Source organism: Hermetia illucens, chromosome 1, assembly GCF_905115235.1.
Source record: "Hermetia illucens chromosome 1, iHerIll2.2.curated.20191125, whole genome shotgun sequence".
Lineage (NCBI taxonomy): Eukaryota > Metazoa > Arthropoda > Insecta > Diptera > Stratiomyidae > Hermetia > Hermetia illucens.
Window position 1 is genome coordinate 66,022,476 of NC_051849.1, and position 21,305 is coordinate 66,043,780.

Consider the following 21,305-nt stretch of genomic DNA (forward strand, 5'->3'; position numbering starts at 1 on the left):
ACATGCAGGCGCGTACAAACTTAATTCAAATTTAAATCTGGAATTTTGTTTTCTGAAAGCTTTGTCAATTCAGAAACAAAAACATAGAGTAAATATATTCTGATCAAATAAAATGATAATATCTCTTTACAACATACCATTCCTTCATTTGATGTTATTAAAATAAGTTTTTTTCCGAATTGTATAATTTCGGCAAGCTTCACAGCACAAATTGCATGACATGCGAAATGCCAATTGCTAATAAACTTGTCGGCTTTGAGGAAAGATTCAAAAAAGGTTCACTTAATCACAATTATTTACATCATAAAAGAGAATTAAATGGTGCGTGATGTGAATTCCTGATATTATGCATGCGTCATGAATGCATTCTGAGCATGTTAACGTATAATTTTTATATAATTTCCCCGTTTTAAACTTCAAAGCAAGCACACACTGAAATATGGGGAAACAAGGCAACATGGCTAAATCAAGTGGAAAAGACACTTCGCCAATGCGCAACATACATATATTCCAAGCATTCCTTCAATCCCACAAGAAATCGCATAGCACTCACTACGTTTAACAAATTGGCAAACGTGTGAAAACTGTAGCGCTCTATATGGGAAAAGTGAGATTAGCCATGAGAAAAAAACTTGTATCGGAAAACAATTAAATAATAATTAAATTAGATAACCATGAATATTTTTGGAAGTGAAATTAGTTAATTATGCATAAATAGAAGGAAGATGAAGCAATTAATATGATAATTGTTCGGATTTATGCTGCTGCTCAAAGTTTCTACTTTTTGCAATTAATAATCACCGAATTTGTTCGTTCTTAAAGAAAACATGAAGGCAAATTTCTGTGTACATGGAATTGCTAGAAACAAGATAATATTTCAAAATTTGAATTTATCTAGACAAAGACCATGGCATTTTGCCTGACTTCGATCCGCTTCAAATAGTTGACTAACTGGTAGCTATTTGTCAATAGGAGACAAATTTAATTGAACCAGGCGTTTTATTGTGATAGGAAATTCAAAACTTGGAGAAAGGTGTTTTTTAATGTCAGAAACAGCCTTACATCCGCTTCTGGGTTTTGGGGGTGGATTAGAGTAACTTTTGGAGAAACTACTATCTCCGGAGTGAATTTCGTAGTCAGTCTTGCAAGTGAAAGGAAAAGAAGAAGGAGAAGCATTTAATAAATAACACCGAGGAAAGGAACAACTGGTTCCCGAAATTGAGTAATCTTTAAGGTTTGTTTTTTTTTTTCATTTTTATAAAATTCGATTGAACGTCAATAATTTTAAATCTTAGAACGCTATTCTGTTGACCCTCAGTCAACAAAATGTCGCCGCATTCCTCTTGTCCAATATTAGGAGAAACCGGTACAATGGTAGAATTCGATCTTGGAAATGTTTAGCTTTTGATATGACGCATGATCGGCAACTCACCAAGATAAATACTTTGTGGCATTAAATCAGTCTGAGAGAGAGAGAGTTTATAACGGATTAACTTTATCCTGGTGGATAGTGATAGATTGTTTTAAAAAGGAAAGAATTAGATTAGGATTTCACTAGATAATGTTCAATAGCATCCAAATAGAATTGAGGCTAACTTCAAATATACCAGTAAGGGTGCTATAGACAGGAGGACAGCATGCCGGAGATGCGGCCAAGTAGGTCATCAAGCGGAGACTTGCAAGGAAAGCGAGAGTTGTGTTCTCTGCAGGAATCGTGGCGCGTCTGATGAAAGCGTCGCACACACTGCAGGCTCGGGACGGTGTCCGATCTTCAGGGCAGAATTGGAGAGGGCTAGGGTGCGAACGCCATGGTCCGCATTTTGCAAATTAACGTACTCCGGAGTGCAACCGCTCACTAGTTGCTAGCACAGTTCGCTGCGGAAGTAAATGCTGATCTAGTGCTAATTAGCGAGCAATACCGAAACAGTGGTGAATTTGATAACGACGGCGTGTGAGGTTTCCATGCCCCGGAGAGGCCCCAGGCGCGACAAGCCTTCTATGTACTCGTGGACGGCAGAAATTGCCGACCTACGGAAGGAGTGTTATAAGCTCCGCCGTTTGGCACAACGTTTGTACGCCAACAAGGAGGCATGTGCCATAAAGGCACAATATAGATCAGCAAAAAAGAGACTCCGCAGTGCTATAAATAAAAGCAAAGCTCGCATACTGAGCATACGCTGCATACTGAGCACCGACCAGACGGACCGCATTGTGCGGGCATTGTTCCCCAGACACCCTGTACGGGCTGATGTAAATAGCGCGGAAAGCGTCGTGGATTGCCCCCTTTTCACAATGAGAGAGCTCGAAGAAGCGGTTCTCACTATGAAAAACAGGAAGGCGCCAGGTCCTGATGGCATCCCGGCGGAAGTATACAAACTGGTGTTCCGCCAACGGCCAGAATTGCTGTTTGAAGTGTTCAACGCGTGCTTGAAGGAGGGCATTTTTCCTTGTCGCTGGAAAGTGGCCAGACTCGCGTTGATCAGTAAGGGTAAAGGAGACCCGGAGCTCCCGTCTGCATACCGACCGCTGTGTATGCTTGACACGGCCGGAAAAGTGCTCGAGAAGCTCATCAGGGGTAGACTCGTTGAAGCGATCCGTCCTGCCGGGGACTTATCCGCAAGGCAGTTCGGGTTTAGAACAGGGAAATCTACAGTGAATGCTGTTATGGAGGTCGTAAATGCGTTTAATCGAGCCGAGGTACACAGCCGCCGATCTCGACGGATAGTGCTCCTCATAACGCTTGATGTCAGAAATGCCTTCAATTCCGTAAGATGGGCAGATATGCTAGGCATACTAGAGAACTTCTTTCACGTGCCAAGCTATCTCTTGCGGATATTGAGGGTTTATCTGAAATGAGACGCTAGAGGGCCAGAGGAGGATGGAAATCACGTCAGGAGTAGCACAGGGATCCATCTTAGGGCCGGACCTCTGGAACGCTTCTTATGATAGTCTGCTGAGACTCGATATGCCCGAAGAGTCGCGCCTGGTCCGTTATGCAGATGACATTGCGGCACTTGTTGCCGGGCGCACTGTTGAACAGGCGCAAAGCAGACTTGGCATATTGATGCGACGGGTAAGCGGATGGATGACTGCTCATACTTTCAACCATGCGCTGGAAAAAACCGAGGTGGTCATCCTGACCAGAAGGAGAATCCCATATCGATCGGCGAGTTGACTATAGAGTCAAAATCAGTGATTAAATACCTTGGTTTAATGCTCGACTCGAAGATGAACTTCTTCGAGCAAATCAAAGCAGCAGCGGACAGGGCTGCAGTTGGAGTCGCTAATGGCGAATATCACGGGCCCTATATCAACTGGCAGACGTCTCTTCGTGGGGGCAACGCAGTCCGTTCTTCTCTATGGTGTGGAGATATGAGCTGATGCCCTTGACAAGGAGGTGCATCGTAAACGCCTCGCTCAAGTGCAGAGGCGGGGAGCTTTGCGAGTGGCGTCTGCTTATCGTACCGTCTCCGAACCGGCTGTGATGGTGATTGCGGGAGTGATCCCTGTTGCTCTCCTTGCCAAGGAGCGCAAAGCTATTTATCGCCGTAAGGGCGAAAACTTAAGAGAAGTGGTTGCCCGTGGAGAACGTCAACGCACCCTTAGCGAGTGGCAACTTTCTTGGCAAAATGAGCCAAGGGGCAAGTGGACTGCGCGGCTCATCGACAAATTAGACCCATGGTTGAACAGAAATCACGGTGAGATTGATTACTTCCTTACCCAACTTCTAAGTGGGCATGGAGGTTGTCAGTCTTACCTGCACAGGATTGGGAAGGCGCGATCTCCTGATTGTGTGTTCTGCAATAGAGTGGCGGATGACGCTGAACACACCTTTTTCTCTTGCGAGAGGTGGGACGGCCTCCGCCGGCAGCTTTATGCAGACGCAGGGGAGCTCTTTCTAGACAACATTGTCAGAGAGATGCTGAAGAGCGCTCGCAGCTGGAATCGTATTGCGCATTATGTTCGGGCTCTTCTTACTACGAAAAAGATTGAACTTCACCGGCAGAGGGATCGGACGATAAGGGGTTCTCTGAACTAACAACAACTCCCTTCTTCCCCTCCCCTCCCGTTGGTGAAAGGGTGAAAGATATTCCCTGACCTGAAGGGTCCCAAAGCCGGGAGAGCAGAAGGGCTAGCCCGAAGTAATGTGTCAAACGGTTCCAGGCTAGTTCTCTGATGACAGGGAGGTGTTTAGTTGGTAGTCCGCCAGCGTGCTGCTGCGGGAGTCCAACACTCTGTGCGCAAACGCATTCACCTACCCTACTCCCAAAAAAGAAAAGGGTGCTATAAGCAAATTAGACTGATTCCTAATCGATCCAACCTTCAAAGTACGCCCGATATAGTTCGAGTTGAATTCTTATCTTCCATACTGCTGTAAAAGTATCAAATATCGAAGAAACTTGAAGTCAATTTTATTGTGGGGATAGAGAATTCGTAGAGAATTACTTTGCAAATGAGTCGGCTTTGCGGGGAAAAGGCATCGCCGGCTTGCACCATCTGCTGAGGGTTTATAAATAACACAATCATTGCCTTTTTTCAAAACATTTCTTAAAGCTACCATATTAATGAATATGAATACGAACTCTTTTCCAAAAAGTACAGGTAACACATCCGCCCTTATTACATACAGCATTCATTTGCTTGAAATTGTCCTTTCTTCAACCGTTCATAAATTATAAAACCATAAAAATGTTTTAGTTGTTTCTAAGATTTTGTGTGTCTGTCTGTCTGTCCGTCACACGCATTTTTCTCAGACACGGTTGTAGCGATTGACACCAAATTTGGCGGAAAGGAGGGAACTGGGAATGTTCACGCATACAGTTGAGTTACATCCTTTTATGCCCAATTTAAGGGGAGGTCCCCAGTGCCGGTTTCCCGTCCTGTTTATCATTTGTTTGGCTTTGGTCGGAATATTTCAGTGTTTTTTTCATTATACATATCAATCAGCTATTTTAGAACAATGGGAAGTAGAATTGCCCTAAATGAATGTTAGGTAAAATGTCTGCACAATGTCGGATATTTCTAGTTTCATCGTGTTTACTTCCGAAAGGTTTATGCGACATCCCAATATTCGCTTTTCCGGTTCCGATGTGGACCCACGCATCGGCTGAAAGGCATGTGAAGTTTTCTACAGTGACAGTTGGAGGATTGAAGCATGAGAAAGGACTTCCCTAGATTCCGGAAGAGAGGCGTTCAACCGCGTGTCGACGGAACACTTCAGTCCGATTCTAGTATTTGCGGGCGGACTTTCACGGTTATTTTTGCCATTTTTTTTGTTTTGAGATAGCTCTCACTATAAGACTCCTGCCACCCAGGATGATCTTTCATCTTCGATCAATCAAGTTGATTAACTTACCCTATGGATAATAACCCCTCTGTTCCCCTTTATGAATAATAACAACGCAGATCACGTGTTGCAGTTTACAAAGGACTAGTTTACGGCTAAAAAATCTACTCTCAATTGTCCTCCGCGTTGAATGTTATAAGTTATACAATTAACAAACTTAACAAGTTTCCCGGCTAGACGCGTTGTCTATACAAGTACTTTCGGAACAAAATTTCAAGGTAATTGACTATGAACTCGCAATATCCCTTCGCCTTAGCTTCACCGAACTATACCTCCTTAAACGAAAACAAAATGCTAATGTCAATTGCATTCAGTCGAACAATAAAAGGTATGTGATATATTAGAAGTTAATCTCAATGTATATATAAAAACACGGTGGAGAGTTCTGGGAAAGTATCCGAAAAGCAGTCTGCGAGAAGGTAGGAAGAATATGTGCAGAGGCATCACAGTCGTTCGTTTTCTTCCTTTCATCACAATAATCCTATTTACGTTTTATGGTCTACACATACACATGATTTTTTAATGGTAAAAGGGTTAAATACCTCGTGTAACTCTGAAATTTCAAGGGGGATTTTAGTTGACGACAGCTAACTCTTGTGCAGAAGGTTGCAAATAGACTCCATGCTTACGCTGTCGAAAGGCACAGCCAAGTTGATGAAGCAAAGATTTTAGGTCTGCACATGTAGTTAGTGCAGGGAAATCTACCGCGGAAACCAGCTTGTTCTCCACCGATCAAATTTTCAAGATATTTCAGGCTATTGGCTACTATCTTTGCGGTGGCAGAAGGTACGGAACTATAACTTTAATTATCATTCACAAAGTGGGTACCCGTTTTGAGAACCTAGCCCCATCCTCTATTTACACTCTCTGGGAAAGATCTCACACAACCATTATTTCCGAGTAGATATAGCTAGCAGCTGCTCTTTGCAACTTCCGACAACTCAGAGCTGCAGAGAAAAGTTCAGTGCCTAGCGATGAATCCCAACGACGTTGCTCTCGAGCAATTTAATGGTCGTCATGAGTTTCATGGATTTCGTTTTCGTTTGAAAGAGTAAGCATCCTCGAAAGGGGAGCTTCATCGTATGTTATACGATTTAAAACCATGGCGAACCGCTCCTTCAATTTTAGCTGTTCGTTAGGATTCGTCGTGGATAAAGAGCGTATCGGCAGCGTCCTTGGCTGCATCATGGAGAGATTAGCAATCGACATCTACAAATTATTTTGTGATGTGGCATAATGTACCGAAATCAGTGTTATTTCCTGCAGCTTTAGTATCCCTATTACGAGCAGTCTAGGTGACACCTCCTCAAGAGCATCACGTTTGCGTCCAATTTCAGTGGCAGTAAGAATCTTTTATCTCAGATTCGCAGTCACTTAGGTCTTGTAGAGCACACTAACACGTGACCAACAACAACACTTAAAGAGAAAAACACTTTTAATGGCGGTACAATGTTCATCAGTATTCTCCGAGGAATTGCTCAATATGTCTGCCGTCATGTTAGAAAGCTAGTATTCCCATTGCCAGACGATAGTCGGATCACGAAAGATCATATTAAGCTCAGGGATTCGAGGTCCTCTCAAAGTTTCCTTCGCGCTTAACACTGTACTATTCAGACATTCCTCATTTTGAACTGGAATCTAGTCTTTAACATTCTGTTTGATATCATTTCCCAGGATATAAGAACGTGATCCGACACCAAATTGACACTTATTTCTGGCCAGAGTACAATAACACAGGCCGTAAAAAGAAGAGTAGTGCGTCCAGAAACCCACCACCTTACTTCCCTTAACCCCAGAATATCCAGCCTGTACCGCTAGGAAGTTTTCTGATGGCTCTCGATACCATCGTCGACGTTTTTAAACCTTATTAGAAATCGTTACCGAAACTCAAAGATCGTAACTGAAAAACCAATTCGCTGCCGTGGAGAGGCTGCTGTTTGGGGATTTGAGTGTTCTCTCAATCGTCAGATGATTCAAAAGTAAAAACTACTAGTCCAGTTAAATCATTACTAATCCAATGATAAAGTTGCATTTTTTGAAGACGCGAACTTCACGAACTAAGTCATCAAGTTTGAATTTTACTTTTTCTTATCCGATAAAGTAACCTAAATGCGCTGCCGTGGATGCAGTCAGGTGACAAAAGTAACTTGTCTAAATTTAGCTCATTTAAATCTTTATGTAGAAATTGAGCGGTATCTTTTTTGGAGTGAGATTTTTGTAGCAGGTCTGCTTTGTATGGTCTGCTTTCAGCCGAAGTACGGCAAAGTCTTCTGTGATACAGATACGATAGACTTTGGTGCGTAAAGTGGGGCTTCGTTAGGAATTTTTGTGGTAGTTCGATTTGATCTTCCAGCATATTTCAGAACGTTTTTCCAGCAATTCAATTTTTGTGAAAATAAAATTGTCCCCACGTGAGAAACACCATATACTTAGCTAAACATACAATAATTGCACTAAAAATGGCTGTTCATGATCATCAACAGCGCCGTAACTGTTATCCGATCTATTAGCATTCTGGGTTTGACCGTCCTCCCCCATACCCTATTAAAAGTCGTTATATAGTACAGTACACAGTACAATGGCCTCCATAAAGCTAAATAATTATACGATTTCGACATGTGGATCTACAAGAATATGATGGTTCTTAAAGAATGTCTTCCAAATTGGGCACTTTTATCTTTTATGAGAGTAAATATGGCCAGAAATTTTACCTGAAATAAAATTCTGGCGAAAATTGCGAGCCTGAAACTCCTGGGCATGCCGTAAAATTAATGACGTCCGTTCATTATTCTTTTAAATCTGGAACAGTAATCCTGACGCTGAACCGAGTACTTTCCGTTAATTCACAAAAATCCTATTTCCAAGGACAAAACCAAGCCGGAAAGCGGGACTCCCCAGAAATGAAAGGTTTTGTGTATTTAACATAAGAATGTTTCAATGAGCGATCGTTTGCAGTTGTATTGACATTGTATAACCCATATGATGTCTGAGAGCCCGGTAATTTAACAAGAAAGATGTAGCTTTGACCTCCATTACTTTGTTAAAAGTAGCGAGGTCTTCTCCAAACTTTCTAGTACTGTGTAGCCTATATTACTGTAAAACATTTGTACTTCAAGGACGAACTTCGGGGGGTTTCCAGTTAATATACCAAATATAGAAACATACCATTATTGACCTTATTTTAATGAAGTTTTGTTTATACAAAACAAACCATCATTTTCGTATTCTAAACCATAAACTTAATGTTCATTCAAATATTGCACGTTCCCTGGCGCCATCCTTAAGCTGAGTATAAGGCGCAACTACTATAAAATTTACTCCATAAAATTAATTTCTCTTACTTAACAATAATTATTCATTCAGATCTATCTTAGCAATCATTCTTCATTCATAACGATCTAAGGTGATTTTATTACATTTCATCACTTTGTGCGCATAATGCCAAGAGCCCCAACAGATTAATATCAATGAAACCAGCTAGACTATGCAAAACGAATTTATTCATAGAAATCTTTTTTCCAAAAATATGAAATCGCAAAGCCCGCTGTTTCTCCGAATTATTATTTTATCCAGAAAAGTTTAAAATGTTGCTGGGAATAAAACTATGTAAATCGACATTTACTTTTTATTGCCGCCAGCAAAGTTATATTTTTATTTTTTTTACTCCTGAAAACACCGTTCTTCCAAAACATGAATGTAAATATCTTAAGATTTATCTATATTTCAACCGAACTTTAACTCCAGATTCGAAAAGATAAAAGCAATTAGTGTCGACTAATCCGTTCGTCATCCAGAAACCCATGGGTCTCGTCTAAATTCAAAAGTTCATTCAACCTTTTTGATTTGCCTATCTCTGAGTAAATATGCCGACATCAATGACACTAATCGAATTCTTATCAAATTTTGTGTAAACAGAAGTAGCATTTTTTCATTCACTAGTTTATCAAGATGCGTAAATTTCTCCCATGTCGATATATGGAAAGAAGGTAGTCCGAGTTAATGCGATAACATAGTCTGGAAGACAAATTCCTACTGGTTCGTAGATAAGAGATAAGACACAGGAATGTTTTAGATGAGATTTTTAATATGAGTTTTTGGAGGATAAGAGGAGATATGGATTCAAAATGGGAACACCGAAGGCATAAAATGGACTCAGAGGGTTTAAACATGTAGGAATACTGGGCTTTTATGGTCTACGTTTTCCTCTTTTTTATGATATTCTAAAATTTAATAGTCGATTTTATACATGCTCCCTGTAATTGGTTCCTGTCGCATAATATAAGTTGCTTAGGTTAATGAACGTTAATATGATATGTACATATAAGGAAATGAAATTTTAATATGCGCACGGCAAGGTCACAAGGAAAAAAGTAGTTATCACTCTAAACAACTGAAATTCTAGAAACTCTAAATGCAATGTTAGCTGCAAAGATTAGTTTTTCCATTTTGTTGAAAGTGTCATACAGGGGGCTATAATAGTAACTCACACTGCCAACAAGAAACTCTTCCTTTCTCATATCAAAAGCTAGATAAGGTCAAAAATATTATGGTTAAATGTTGCTTTCCGTTATAACTATCTATTCTTCTATGGTTTCAAGCTAATAAATAAATCACAATGCAAAATTAGCAATTTGCCACAATATCAATGTAATTTTGAGGTTGTTTGTGTATAATAAACTCATTTGGGCGTTCCAACAGTCTTTTGACTCCCACATAACTTTCGGTTTTTATGACACCTGAATTCCAAACCATCTCGATCATTGTGCTGCACAAACAGGGAATGGCCCCCCGATTCATGGTGACATGAATAGCGTAGATTTATTTTCAGTTGACACCGAGAAGGTATGGGTTTTTCGTAATCCGATCAGATTTGTACTCCATAAAACGCTGACATTGGGAACAAGCTGATGAGATCTAAATTGAAATCTGTCAATAAATTATTCGTGTAAAATTGTAATACATCTTGTATCCCTGTGTCTTGCAGTTGGTTTCGTCATGTCTGAGTTTCAAAGCTTTAATACACTTATTTTTGCATAATCCTTGATAAGCTCTAGTTTGTTATTCAGCACTGTGATCATACCTGGGTATTAGGCGACTCTATGATATACAGGTATTTAAAATTTTCTCTTTGAGTCTTGCAGATTGAAGCCGTAAGCTTGTCTTTGGGCAGTTGATATATCAATAGCAGGTCCTTTTATGTAATCTTTTGCAAATTAAATTTCCCTTTGTAATAGTTGCAGGGACATGAAGAAAACAGACGACCAAGTGGCAGCATTGAACCAATTCACGCGATGCAATCTTTTTTGAAGTTACATCAACAACAAATCGCTTCAATTTCCCAAACTCCCACAGAAAGATACATTCATGCACAGCTTAGCAAAAAAATGCAAATGTAGCATATTTTCCGGAATCAAGTTTGAAATGCCCAAAACTCTATCTTTGGCACAAATAAGCAACTTGGATTTCCTGCAAACTAATTCATTTTTTCGCCCACATACATATTTGCGGTAAATAATTAAAAGCATACGATAACACGTGTAAAATGTACATTTCTTAGGCAGCCAAATTTGGGTCCGTTGCATAAATTAATTCTACAACGAGCGCATATTGTTAATGTAACAGTTTACGTAATGATTTCTTGACGCCTTCGTGATATAGTTTATTTTTAACTCTTATAATAAAATACTGTGTGAAAATGAATATTAGAAAGTGAAATTTGAGGGCGACTCTATTTGTATGCTTATGTTAGCTTTGTTTTCAAATGGGATCTGGGTTAAGTGAGAATTTAGATTAGGTAATATCTAGTTGTTGGTGATTTAGCACTTTAGGTGTTTTGAAAGGAAGTAGACGCAAAGTGATTTTAGTCAGAAGTAAAAGTGTGTTGTTTTGTTTTCCGCTTAGTTAATTTAGTCTACTATTCGTCATATTAGGTTGGTACTACTAGATTCATTGGAGAATCAAATGTTCTTCATCTGCAATTTTTTTGAAGGGTTGAAAGTATTCAACTTGCTAAATATCACCATATATACCTCATTGGATTAGTATTTCCTCGATCGTAACTTATAAAAAATCGATTATTTTCAGAATGTCATGCATTAGTTCCACCTCGAAGATATCAAATCTATCAATGAAAGTATTTGCTGCTTCTAGCTATGTATGACCTTCGCCAATCTTTATGTTGTATCTTGTATACCCCGCTCTTCATCTATTGATTGACTCAAGTTTTCACTTCTTCGCAAAAGTTGAAGCGTTAATTGCTCTGAAAATCCGTGTTGCATTAAACAAAACAAGTAGTAACCAAATGATGCTGTGTCTGGGGAACACGTGGGTTGCGTTAAAAGGTTCCATGCTATTGCTCCCAATGTTTCCTTTGAGGGTTTTTCGCAACATGCGGCCGAGCGTTGTTATTCGAGCAAAATCAATTTGCAATGTCAGTTAGCCCAATGACCCTGTTATGCTTTCAATGCTTGGTTACAGTTGATTGATTTTCAGTAGCGTTTGGTTTGGTTCTAGAAACTCATAATATACCAGACTTTTTTGATACTGCCAAATGATAGTCAAACTTTCTCCCTGTGATATTGTTTGCTAGCTATGACTCTTTTGTTTATGTTTATGAAAATAAACCCATTTTCCGTCTTCAATAAACATTTAATAGAGAAAATACTTCTGTTTACCCTTCAAAGCAACATTTCAAATATGTTCTTTCTTTTTCAAATAGCTTCTTAATCAATCTGCTGTTGCCCATTATGGGAAACTTTATCCCGCAAATATTACAATTTTGTATCTTGAAACTACTTCTGTACTCTTCCTTTGACTTTCGTACTAACATATGTCGAGATGTATCTTTTCAAAGTATTGAAAGTAACATTCATAAGTCGAAGCACTTAGAGCATCTTTGACGTAAGCTATCACCAGTCTTCGTTGATGGCGAGGATCACTACGCGTGACTTTTTCATTGCACGCAAAAGGCAGGCTCCTATATTTGGGCTGACTGTTTCCTTAAGAAACTCAATTTAAGTAAAATCTTTCGGCTCTGACTTCTTTAGCATTTCTCCCGACCGGTAAAAGGGTCAGTTTGTCCATATCAGATTCACAGATTTCCCGACATACAAATCATCATTGCTTTTTTACTACCTACAGCCGAGCTTGCCCAAAGACTCTTTTAATTGTCCGCAGCATTTCTCTTTTACGAGTACACATCATTTTTCATAATTTCCATCATTCGACATTCAATTTACTGTGTCCCTTCGCACAATTTTACAAATTAACGTGTTAAATTTTAACTTTTCTTAAATATGTCTACCTGAAAACTTGGAAAAATGAAAATCTCATCTCTCGTAAGTAAGTAGGTAGGTATCAGTAGCCGCTCTGTGGAAAATTTTGATGCCACAAACTTTTAACATCATGACTGCTGTGATAAGAGCAAGAAAGCAGGGTCCAACTGGGTTAGATCTTCAAAGCCAACCCGTACCATTCACGAAGAAAGCCAGTTTTCCTACTTTGCAGCTAATGATCTCTCTGATATCCTCAAAGGATGCTTTACCTAGTCTCTGCAGTCTAGCTCCAGCAAGAGCTGAGTGATCGTACAGGGAATGCCTGAGGGATTTCCCCCGGTAGCTTAGGTAATCTGAATTGTAGGCTATGTCGAGTCTGGCGGCATAGTCAGTGCCCCGTGCAGACTGCCGCAATCTGAAGGCTTTTCTAGGCCTCTGGCACAAGAGCTCTTGCGATCGGGTTCTGTTGTAAAACCCCTCTTTGACTTGACATAGGTGCAGGACCTTTGTCTTCTGAGGTCCGTGGCTGTTAAATAGTGAGAATAGATTCTATCCTTAATAGTCTACCGGACACAGGGTGTATCCGTCGAAGCATGGCCAAGAGCAGAGCCCCGTCTGGCCAACCCGTCCCGCCAGCCCGCTTATTCCCCTCTATGTTCCTATGACCAGGAACTTAGAGGAGGGCGGCCTTGAACGTGCCGCCCAGACTGATTAGTTCGTTTCTGTATTACTCCACCACTCTGAATGATGTCGCCTCTGAATACAAGACTCTAATGGCTGCTTAGCTGTCCGTCAGAAGGGCTATATTATGCTTGGCGCATGAATCATGCCTTAGCCTTCCTTTTGTAATTCACTGGCGAAACCTGAGAGACCGTACGACTCATTCACACTATGTGTATCCGTGAATACTCCCGCACCGACTCCACGGGCCATCTTTGATCTGTCGGTGAAAAATACTGTATCAAAGTCTTGCAACACACCATTGGCCTTCCACTCTGCCCTGGACGAAAAGTTCACAGTAAAGTTTCTCTTGAAGTTCAGTTTGAGGTTGACGTAGTCCATGGGGAATGTCTAGAGTTCCCGAGGCACTTCGTCTAGGATGCTACTATGGCCGTTTTTCCTCGCTGTCAAGCATCCGGAGGCCTAGGGGAGGAGGTGCAGGAGTACATTCAGAGGATCTGCTAGGTGGGCCTGCAGATGAGCATATGTACACGCGGTAGCATCTGCATACGTGCTGTACTTCTTACCCAGAGCTTGTCACCACACAACGGAGCCGTACGTTAGGATGAGAGCCGGCAAAAATTTTTCTTAGTAACATACTTGTTTCGTTTTCCTTGCTAGATATTAATTAGGTAGTTTATTTAAGGAACTATTTCTAAATTCAATGATCAAAATTTCCAAATTTTTGGACAACGAGATCAATTTTTAAACCAAGCTATCTTCCATTATTCAGGTTTTTGCTAAACATAAATAACTTAAATTCGAATTTGACCACGGTTGACAAGAAAACAGAATATTTCACATGCCAATTATCTATTATGGATTACATTATTTGTAAATTATTTCGAAAAAGACTAGGCGATGAAATCCAGCTTTTTCGTTGGTTTATAGGAAGATGAATGATTGCATCCTCTCAAAATTTAAACTCGAATAGAAAATCGCTTGTACTGAAACCCACATTTTGACGACTCTTTTTCACACAAATTGTGAGGTTGATTTTTGTATGCATAACAAATGAGAAGAAGCAGATGTTCACCTGACAGGTTTTCTTTAAAAATTCTGAGTATTTACAGAGAATTATCAAAATATCTCCAATTTTCTATTTGCTCTGAGAACCTATCGGAATAAAATATAGAGAAATACTCCCAGGACGTATTTTAAACATTTAATGTAATCCTCAACACAGGTTTATGAGAAAAAGCTGCATAAAGATGACTGTATTTGATTTTGTACAGGTGAATTTTTTAAGATTTTTTGATTAAATAGGTTCCGAGAACGAGGCCTGTTACACTTTTCGGGGTATAAACTTTGAGCCCTCACTCTCCTATGTTTGAAAAGTACTAATCAAGTCTTTTTATTTGATACCTCACATGGCCATAATATGCGGAAAAATTGCACATCCTCCTTTCGCATACATCTACCGTCTGTCGTTTGTTGTCTGTCGTCTGTCGGCTCCCCTCCCCTTAAATTGAACAAAAAATAGCCCCACTTGCTATATGTAAAAGAATTCACAGACCACATGGTCTCATCAAATTTCGGGACGATAGGCTCAGCCGTTTCCGAACAATCCGAATAATCGATTCTAATAAGGTTTTGTTTCACACAAAACCTTGAAAAGAGATAAAAAAAATATAAACACCTTTAGTTGCAAACAAATACGTAGAATCAAGTCGTGTTGCCGACAAAATTTGCAGAATGAGGGATCGTAACTATCCAAATCATGAGATTTGCAAACTGAGCGACAATTTTAAGAGACGTAATTTACAATCTGCTTACAACTTGACGAAAAAAATGCAAGTTGAATTCTACCTCGGAGCCATATTTTGCGCCGTCGCAGCAGGAAATCTTATTGGAAGAATGAGCGGATTACAAGTCGATAGGCCCAATATTTAGGGCAGCTATTCAATGCTACAACGGAATTTCTGAACATTCTAAGCATCTGTCCACTAACTAATTACGAAAAAGTCAAAGATGTATTTGAAACGCCCAAGAAATGATAAAGCGCCGAAGAAATGACAACAAGGAGTATGGGGATGGCGACCACGCTTTACGAGCCCCTAAGCATTGTCTGGTCTGAGAAAGAAATGTCGGTCTATGGGCGTCATTTATCATTTTTATAAAAGCGGTGGCAAACTTTACTGTGGGAAATGAATAGTAATATCGTTATTTTGCTGCCTAATCAAAGGATGGCGCGAAGCCCTATGAAAAAATATTTCTGGCAAATATCAAGGAACGTGGAAAGCCAACTATTGATGATGAAATCGATACGGAAGAAATGTTTGGAATTGTCGACAATTTTGTGTTCTAGAAAATATTATCTGAATTCGAATTTCCAGCGAAACTGATTAGAATCATCAGAAAAAAACTGAGTTTGTCTATCGCTTAAGTGAAGCCACAAGACCTGCTAACAAGACGCTAGGCTACAATGTGTTTCCTGTTCACTTCTGTGTAGAGAACTGAGTATTCACACAGTAACATTTTTCAGTGAGATTGTTTTTCAGCTCCATTGTCACCACATTTTATGCTCTGCAAATGATAAGCCCACAACAGCTTGACCGTACAAAGACGAATACAAACATCCATGACGATCGAAATTCGAACCTGTTAACGAGATCGCGAGGTTGGCGTTCAACTATCTTACCTTACCGTCGCCGTAGACTCCGGATTAAGCAAGGCAATACCCTTATCCAAAATTAAGCTACATTGCTCTGGAGAATCTAATCCTTAAGCTGGCAGGGAAACTAAATGGTTCCCTACTCTGTAAATTATCCCAGATTGTGGTCTACGCTGATGGCAAAAATATCCTGGTACGATGGAAAGACACCGCGAAGGAGGCCCTGGTGAACCTTAATGAAATAGCGATGGATATTGATCTAAAAATGATCGAAGAGAAGAATAACACTAACAGACAAATCAGAAGAAAGCCGCCAATTAAATAAGATACTTCACTGAAGGATTACAAATTGGAGCAAGTCGGCAGTTTTCTCTGTTTAGGCATAACTACCACAAAGCACAACAATAAATCAGGTCGCCGAGCAAAGAATCAATGCTTCTTAAATTTGAAGCGCCAGGTGAACCTGGGATCCAGTGATGGTAAAATCCGGATAGCGAATGAGAAACAACAGTTGCATCCACTATTTGAACCAGAAGCTGCCGTCGATATTAAGATTCCTCCTATGAACAGATTATTCAGAGTATATGGACTACAAAAAAATTCTCAGGTCCCAACTTAGAAGCAATGAGGAAGGTACATGACTATCTGGAAAAGCGCGGCACCTACTTTTCGAAATTGAAAGACACAGTCGCTGGACCGACTAGATTGGAAACGAAGACTTTAGAAGGCCAAGGGCCGATATTGGACTGTGAATTCATACAAGAAGAAGAAGAGGCTGCAATGCTTTCCAAGGAAGGCTACCAAAAATTGTCAATAGATCGAATCAGATCTATTGCAAATTGATTCGTGCAGATCTATAAGTTTGCCACTATTACTTCCGAAGTTTCACGGAAATTGTTCATAATAAAACAAAATGAATACCTAAAAAATTGTTTTATAAATAAATATAATGAATAAAACAACGCCAAATCGAACTTAGTCAGCATCGCGTATATGTAAGTGAGTCAGCACAGAGACCACCAATGTTATTGGACATTTGGAATATATGCTTAACTGAATCACTCGAAAAGTACCAGAGGTCCTGTAGCTTCAAGCTTCAAAAAGAAACAAAGAAAGGGACAACAAAAGTCCTTCACTCAACCTTGAAAGAGAAATTTGATTATCAAATACAAAAACTTTCGGTACGTTTCTATCTGCTATGAATGTCGGAGTATGTAAGGAGAGGAGATTAGATCCACTGCCATGGGGTTGAGTTCGCAACAAACACGTACTAAGCTCAGCGGAAGAGAATGCCAATGATGGCAAATATCATGGACGTACTGTAAACTAGGAATCTAAGTTAGTCAGCCTAAAAGAATTCCAATCACAAGTGCATTCGAAAGGGGTTCATTTGTGAACGCGTCAGCTGCCGTTTGTGAACCACAAATAGACTCAACTTTCAGCGCGTATACAAGCTGATTTATGATATTTTCATAAAGCAAATGAGTTACATTACTGCTTATCCCCAATTAAATGGTTGTAAAAGAGTTAACAAAAGCTGAATTATTATCGCTGCATTGCTCATGAGAGTACGCACGTACTTGGGGCCGCATTGCTTGTTTTATAAACGCATGTTATTAATGCATGCACTCGAGAAATACACATTCAGACACTTTACACCAACTTGGTCCAGTTCAACGAACGTCCCTAGTTACCATGTATGTTTATTATTTCCACATGACATGATCAAATGAGCTAAATACCAGAGAAACCCTGTTGGCTTAGTTACGGAGCATTCAAATGTAACTGCCATATTTTAACATTTACTCTGTAATCAGCTCTTCGGGTTTCATACTTGGAATTTCAACTATATTCCAACAAATTTATTCACTCGCTTCTGAACCGGGCACTTCTCTCGAATATAAATTATAGTTCTTTAATAATTTAATTTTGAGTTAGTATTGCAAGTCGTGAGTTCAACGAGTGCAACAGAGCCAAGCTAGTTTCGTTGCAGTGAGTTCATACCACCACGGGAATGGGACTTACCCTACCACTGATTGTAACGAATTTTATCAACACACCAACTAAAGAGTTATTCTTATATAAAAAATTTGCGTTTATTTTGGATTATCCCTGCTTAATTCTTCAACTAAAGTGCGAATCAGATGTGTCATCAGTACACGTTGTACTACATCGTCCACATTTAATTTCTCCTATGTCATTTTTCCAAACACCGCGGTTCTCGAAAAGCGCAATCAAATTGGAGTTATGTACACTCAATAAAATATTCTCCGTTGCAAAACTAATTCGAAAGTATCTTTTATAGGTGAATGTTCCAAACTATTACATAAACCTCCACTTATAGAAATATCACATCATTCCAGAAGCATTTCCAAAAAAGTGAAAAATTTAAGTCACCCGAAGAAGTCATAAGCATTCCATTCACCTTTTGATTATTCCAAATTGCATACGAGCTCGAAATTAATATTGTCACCATGTGGTGTCGTAATCATATCCGGCTGACAGACGATAGTACGCCCTAACTGCAGCAATCGAGCATTTTTTCACAGTCCACTAGCACTTGTTGCAATTCACTAAAATTTATGAAAATTAATATATTCTTGTGGAATTTCTTCGTCACTATCTGGCACTTTGGAGTAGGCACAAACTATGAATTATCACCAGGCGAACCTTAGGCCGGACACTTGGACAATTCTTATCCGCACATATCTTGAACACATTGGGTCGTACTACACCACACGGTTCTCAAGAATGCAAGTATCGACTTTGCTCACTTCTAATTCCAAATTTCAATGGGTTTGCCGCCGCACATTAATCCAAAACGCGACATGAATTATTGCAATATTCGAACGTGGCTCTCACTAATTCGCATAAATTATAATAAATTATGTGTGTTTGCTCTATATCCATAGAATCTGAGCCTTGGGTAAACACCGAGTTTCAGATGTTTTTTCCACAATATTATTCATAAATTTTCGTAAAATTTTTCCAAAGACACCTTTCCCGTGTTCACTGAAACCACCGTCACCAGCCGGAACAAATTGGAAAACCTTGTGGCAGAGTTTAAGAAAATCGCGATAAATTCGATAAATTCGTATTACTGAAGTGCACAGCAGTGTGATGTCGTGCGTGAAAACCGCGTTCTGCACCGTCCGCTGCCCATTTCGGTATAAACTTGTGTCAATTGATAGTTGGGCCTCACCTGGCTGCGGCCAATGGATCCAAGCAGCTCCACGCTCTCAACCAGTAGATTTTTACGTTTTCCCCTCGACTACGGATTCAAATCATGCATAGTACAACATAGCAAGAGAAGTAACAACAGCAGCGGCAACAACAACAACAATAACAAAAAATAGTCAACATTCAACAATATTCAACATAACGTTCAACGCGGCGGCAATACCTTACGTGTAATAAGACGAAAACAGGTTCCGCGACCAACTCTCAGCATATCTTGGCTCGCTCAGGTAAGTGCTCTACCTGGCCAAGGAATTTGGACGGTGTTGTCAACGCGTCAACTAATGGGGAAATTGCTTAATGAGGGTAGGAAAGTGGTTCAGAACATATGAACGGGGAAAACTGTTCCAACCGTTCGATCATGACTTCACGATATAACCACGTACGTTGAACTTCAATGAATTTGTGCGAATCCGAGGCTTAACCGCGAATTAGGTTTCGGATTATAGATAGATCTCTACAAATTTTTAAAAAATACTTCCAGAACAAGCATTTCGGATCCACTTCTATTGATGGAGAATTATGTTGCATTTTTCATAGGCAGTCGAAATGTAGTTCAATGCTCGTATCTCACATTTGAATTGAAAATTTGAGAATATCTTTCTTATATAAATTGAAATTCGATTTCTTTATTATGCATATTTACAGTAGTCTGCACTAATTGGCTAATAATGCGATTTTCTCACATCTAAAAACTTGAAGTTTAGTATTAGGGTCTTTTCCAGCCCTCAACCCAGAAACCTACATCCGATACGCAAAAAAGTCAGATTAAGCTCGTTTAACAGCTACAAATTTATAGGATGAAAAGATACCATTCCTACCGCGTATTAAGAATGTGCACCATGAATACTTGGCGTAGGCTCGTATTGTTTTTGAGATATGAAAGTGATATTCATCTCCAAATCATGGAAAATCACTTACACATTCTAAAATTTCCCGCCTAAATCACATAACTTTTTTCCTTAAATGATGGAAAGGATAGTCGATCAGTCAATTTAGAATAACACTAGTTGGGAGTAACACGCCTAAAAAGTGACAAATCTTAGGACAACCCCCCATGACTTGACGAGGCGGTATTCAAAAAGGGCATTTGTCTTGGGCGCATTCATGAATATCGAAGGTCACTGCCAGTACGTCCCGTTTGTAGCTGTTTGTGATACGGCAAAACTGCACGAGGGTAATCTGTTAATAAGCATCACATCAGTTCTTAGAGGATATCAGAAGTTCTTTAAATTCATGTGCTACTGTAGGATATGGATAGTTAAGGCTTAGCGACTTTCAAAACAATGGTTCCACCGGAAGTAAAAATCCGCAAGATGGCTTATTCTGATGTAGGAGCGGTAATCTACTAGCGATGAGCCAATATTTGTAGCTCCCTTAAAAATATATGAGAAATATGCATAAGAATGTGCGTTCATTAATGCCTCAAAGTCATATAAATAGATCATCATTTCTGTGAGCTACATTGGATTTGGTGACCGGAGAAAATCGGTTAACAACTAGGAAACAAATCGAAAAATCTGTCTGCATTACCAAGCGAGGATTTAATTGTTTTTTTAAGTTAATAACTTTTTAATTAATAAACATTAAAAATAATGGTTTAGAATTTTCTTACTAAATTTTCAGATAAGCTTAAAGACAGAGTTGGGTACTAAATAGGCTCCCTAGAAGAAAAAACGAATCCGGATTCTTCAAGGACGGAGAGCTCAATTAGCGATGGGTTAGCTGGAGTCGCAGGTCCCGTTCATAAAATAATTCCAAAGCCAACTCAACTCTATTCAGCGGCTACTTCACGCAGCAAATTAGGTATGACCCTCCTATTACAGTAAAATGACCCCCTGTGTTTAAGAAAGTGAAAGTACCCTCTTTTTAAGGGCTTTGAAAGAAAGTTGATTGAAAGACTCATTTAAGAACGTGATTGCAGTGTGTACTCACATATTCACCGAATCCTTAGAGAGTTACTGCCATATTTTTCGACTACCACCAGTGATCTCGTTACCCTCTGCAAATAAAATCTACTGATAAGAGGTCCTATAGGGAAACTAAAGCTACGGATGCAATGGATGAGTTGAAGTTTACTTATTCTCAAATGGTAGTTAATTTAGTTAACTGC

General features: G+C 39.6%; 1 protein-coding gene across 4 annotated transcripts in view; it reads right to left on the reverse strand.

The window, feature by feature from the left end:
• LOC119655166 (cadherin-86C) overlaps positions 1-21,305 on the reverse strand; it is a 784,156-nt gene that overhangs the window by 209,918 nt on the left and 552,933 nt on the right. The window contains exon 1 of one of the 4 annotated variants that reach the window (XR_005249882.1): positions 18,381-19,164. The exons of 2 other annotated variants lie outside the window; for them this stretch is intronic. Coding sequence is in view for 1 of the 2 variants with exons in the window: in XM_038060918.1 (XP_037916846.1) it covers positions 18,381-18,403 (23 nt within the window). In the remaining variant the exon portion in view is untranslated. Of the gene's footprint in view, positions 1-18,380; positions 19,165-21,305 lie in introns of those variants that run through there. One more of the 4 variants, XM_038060918.1, reaches the window with a different exon arrangement.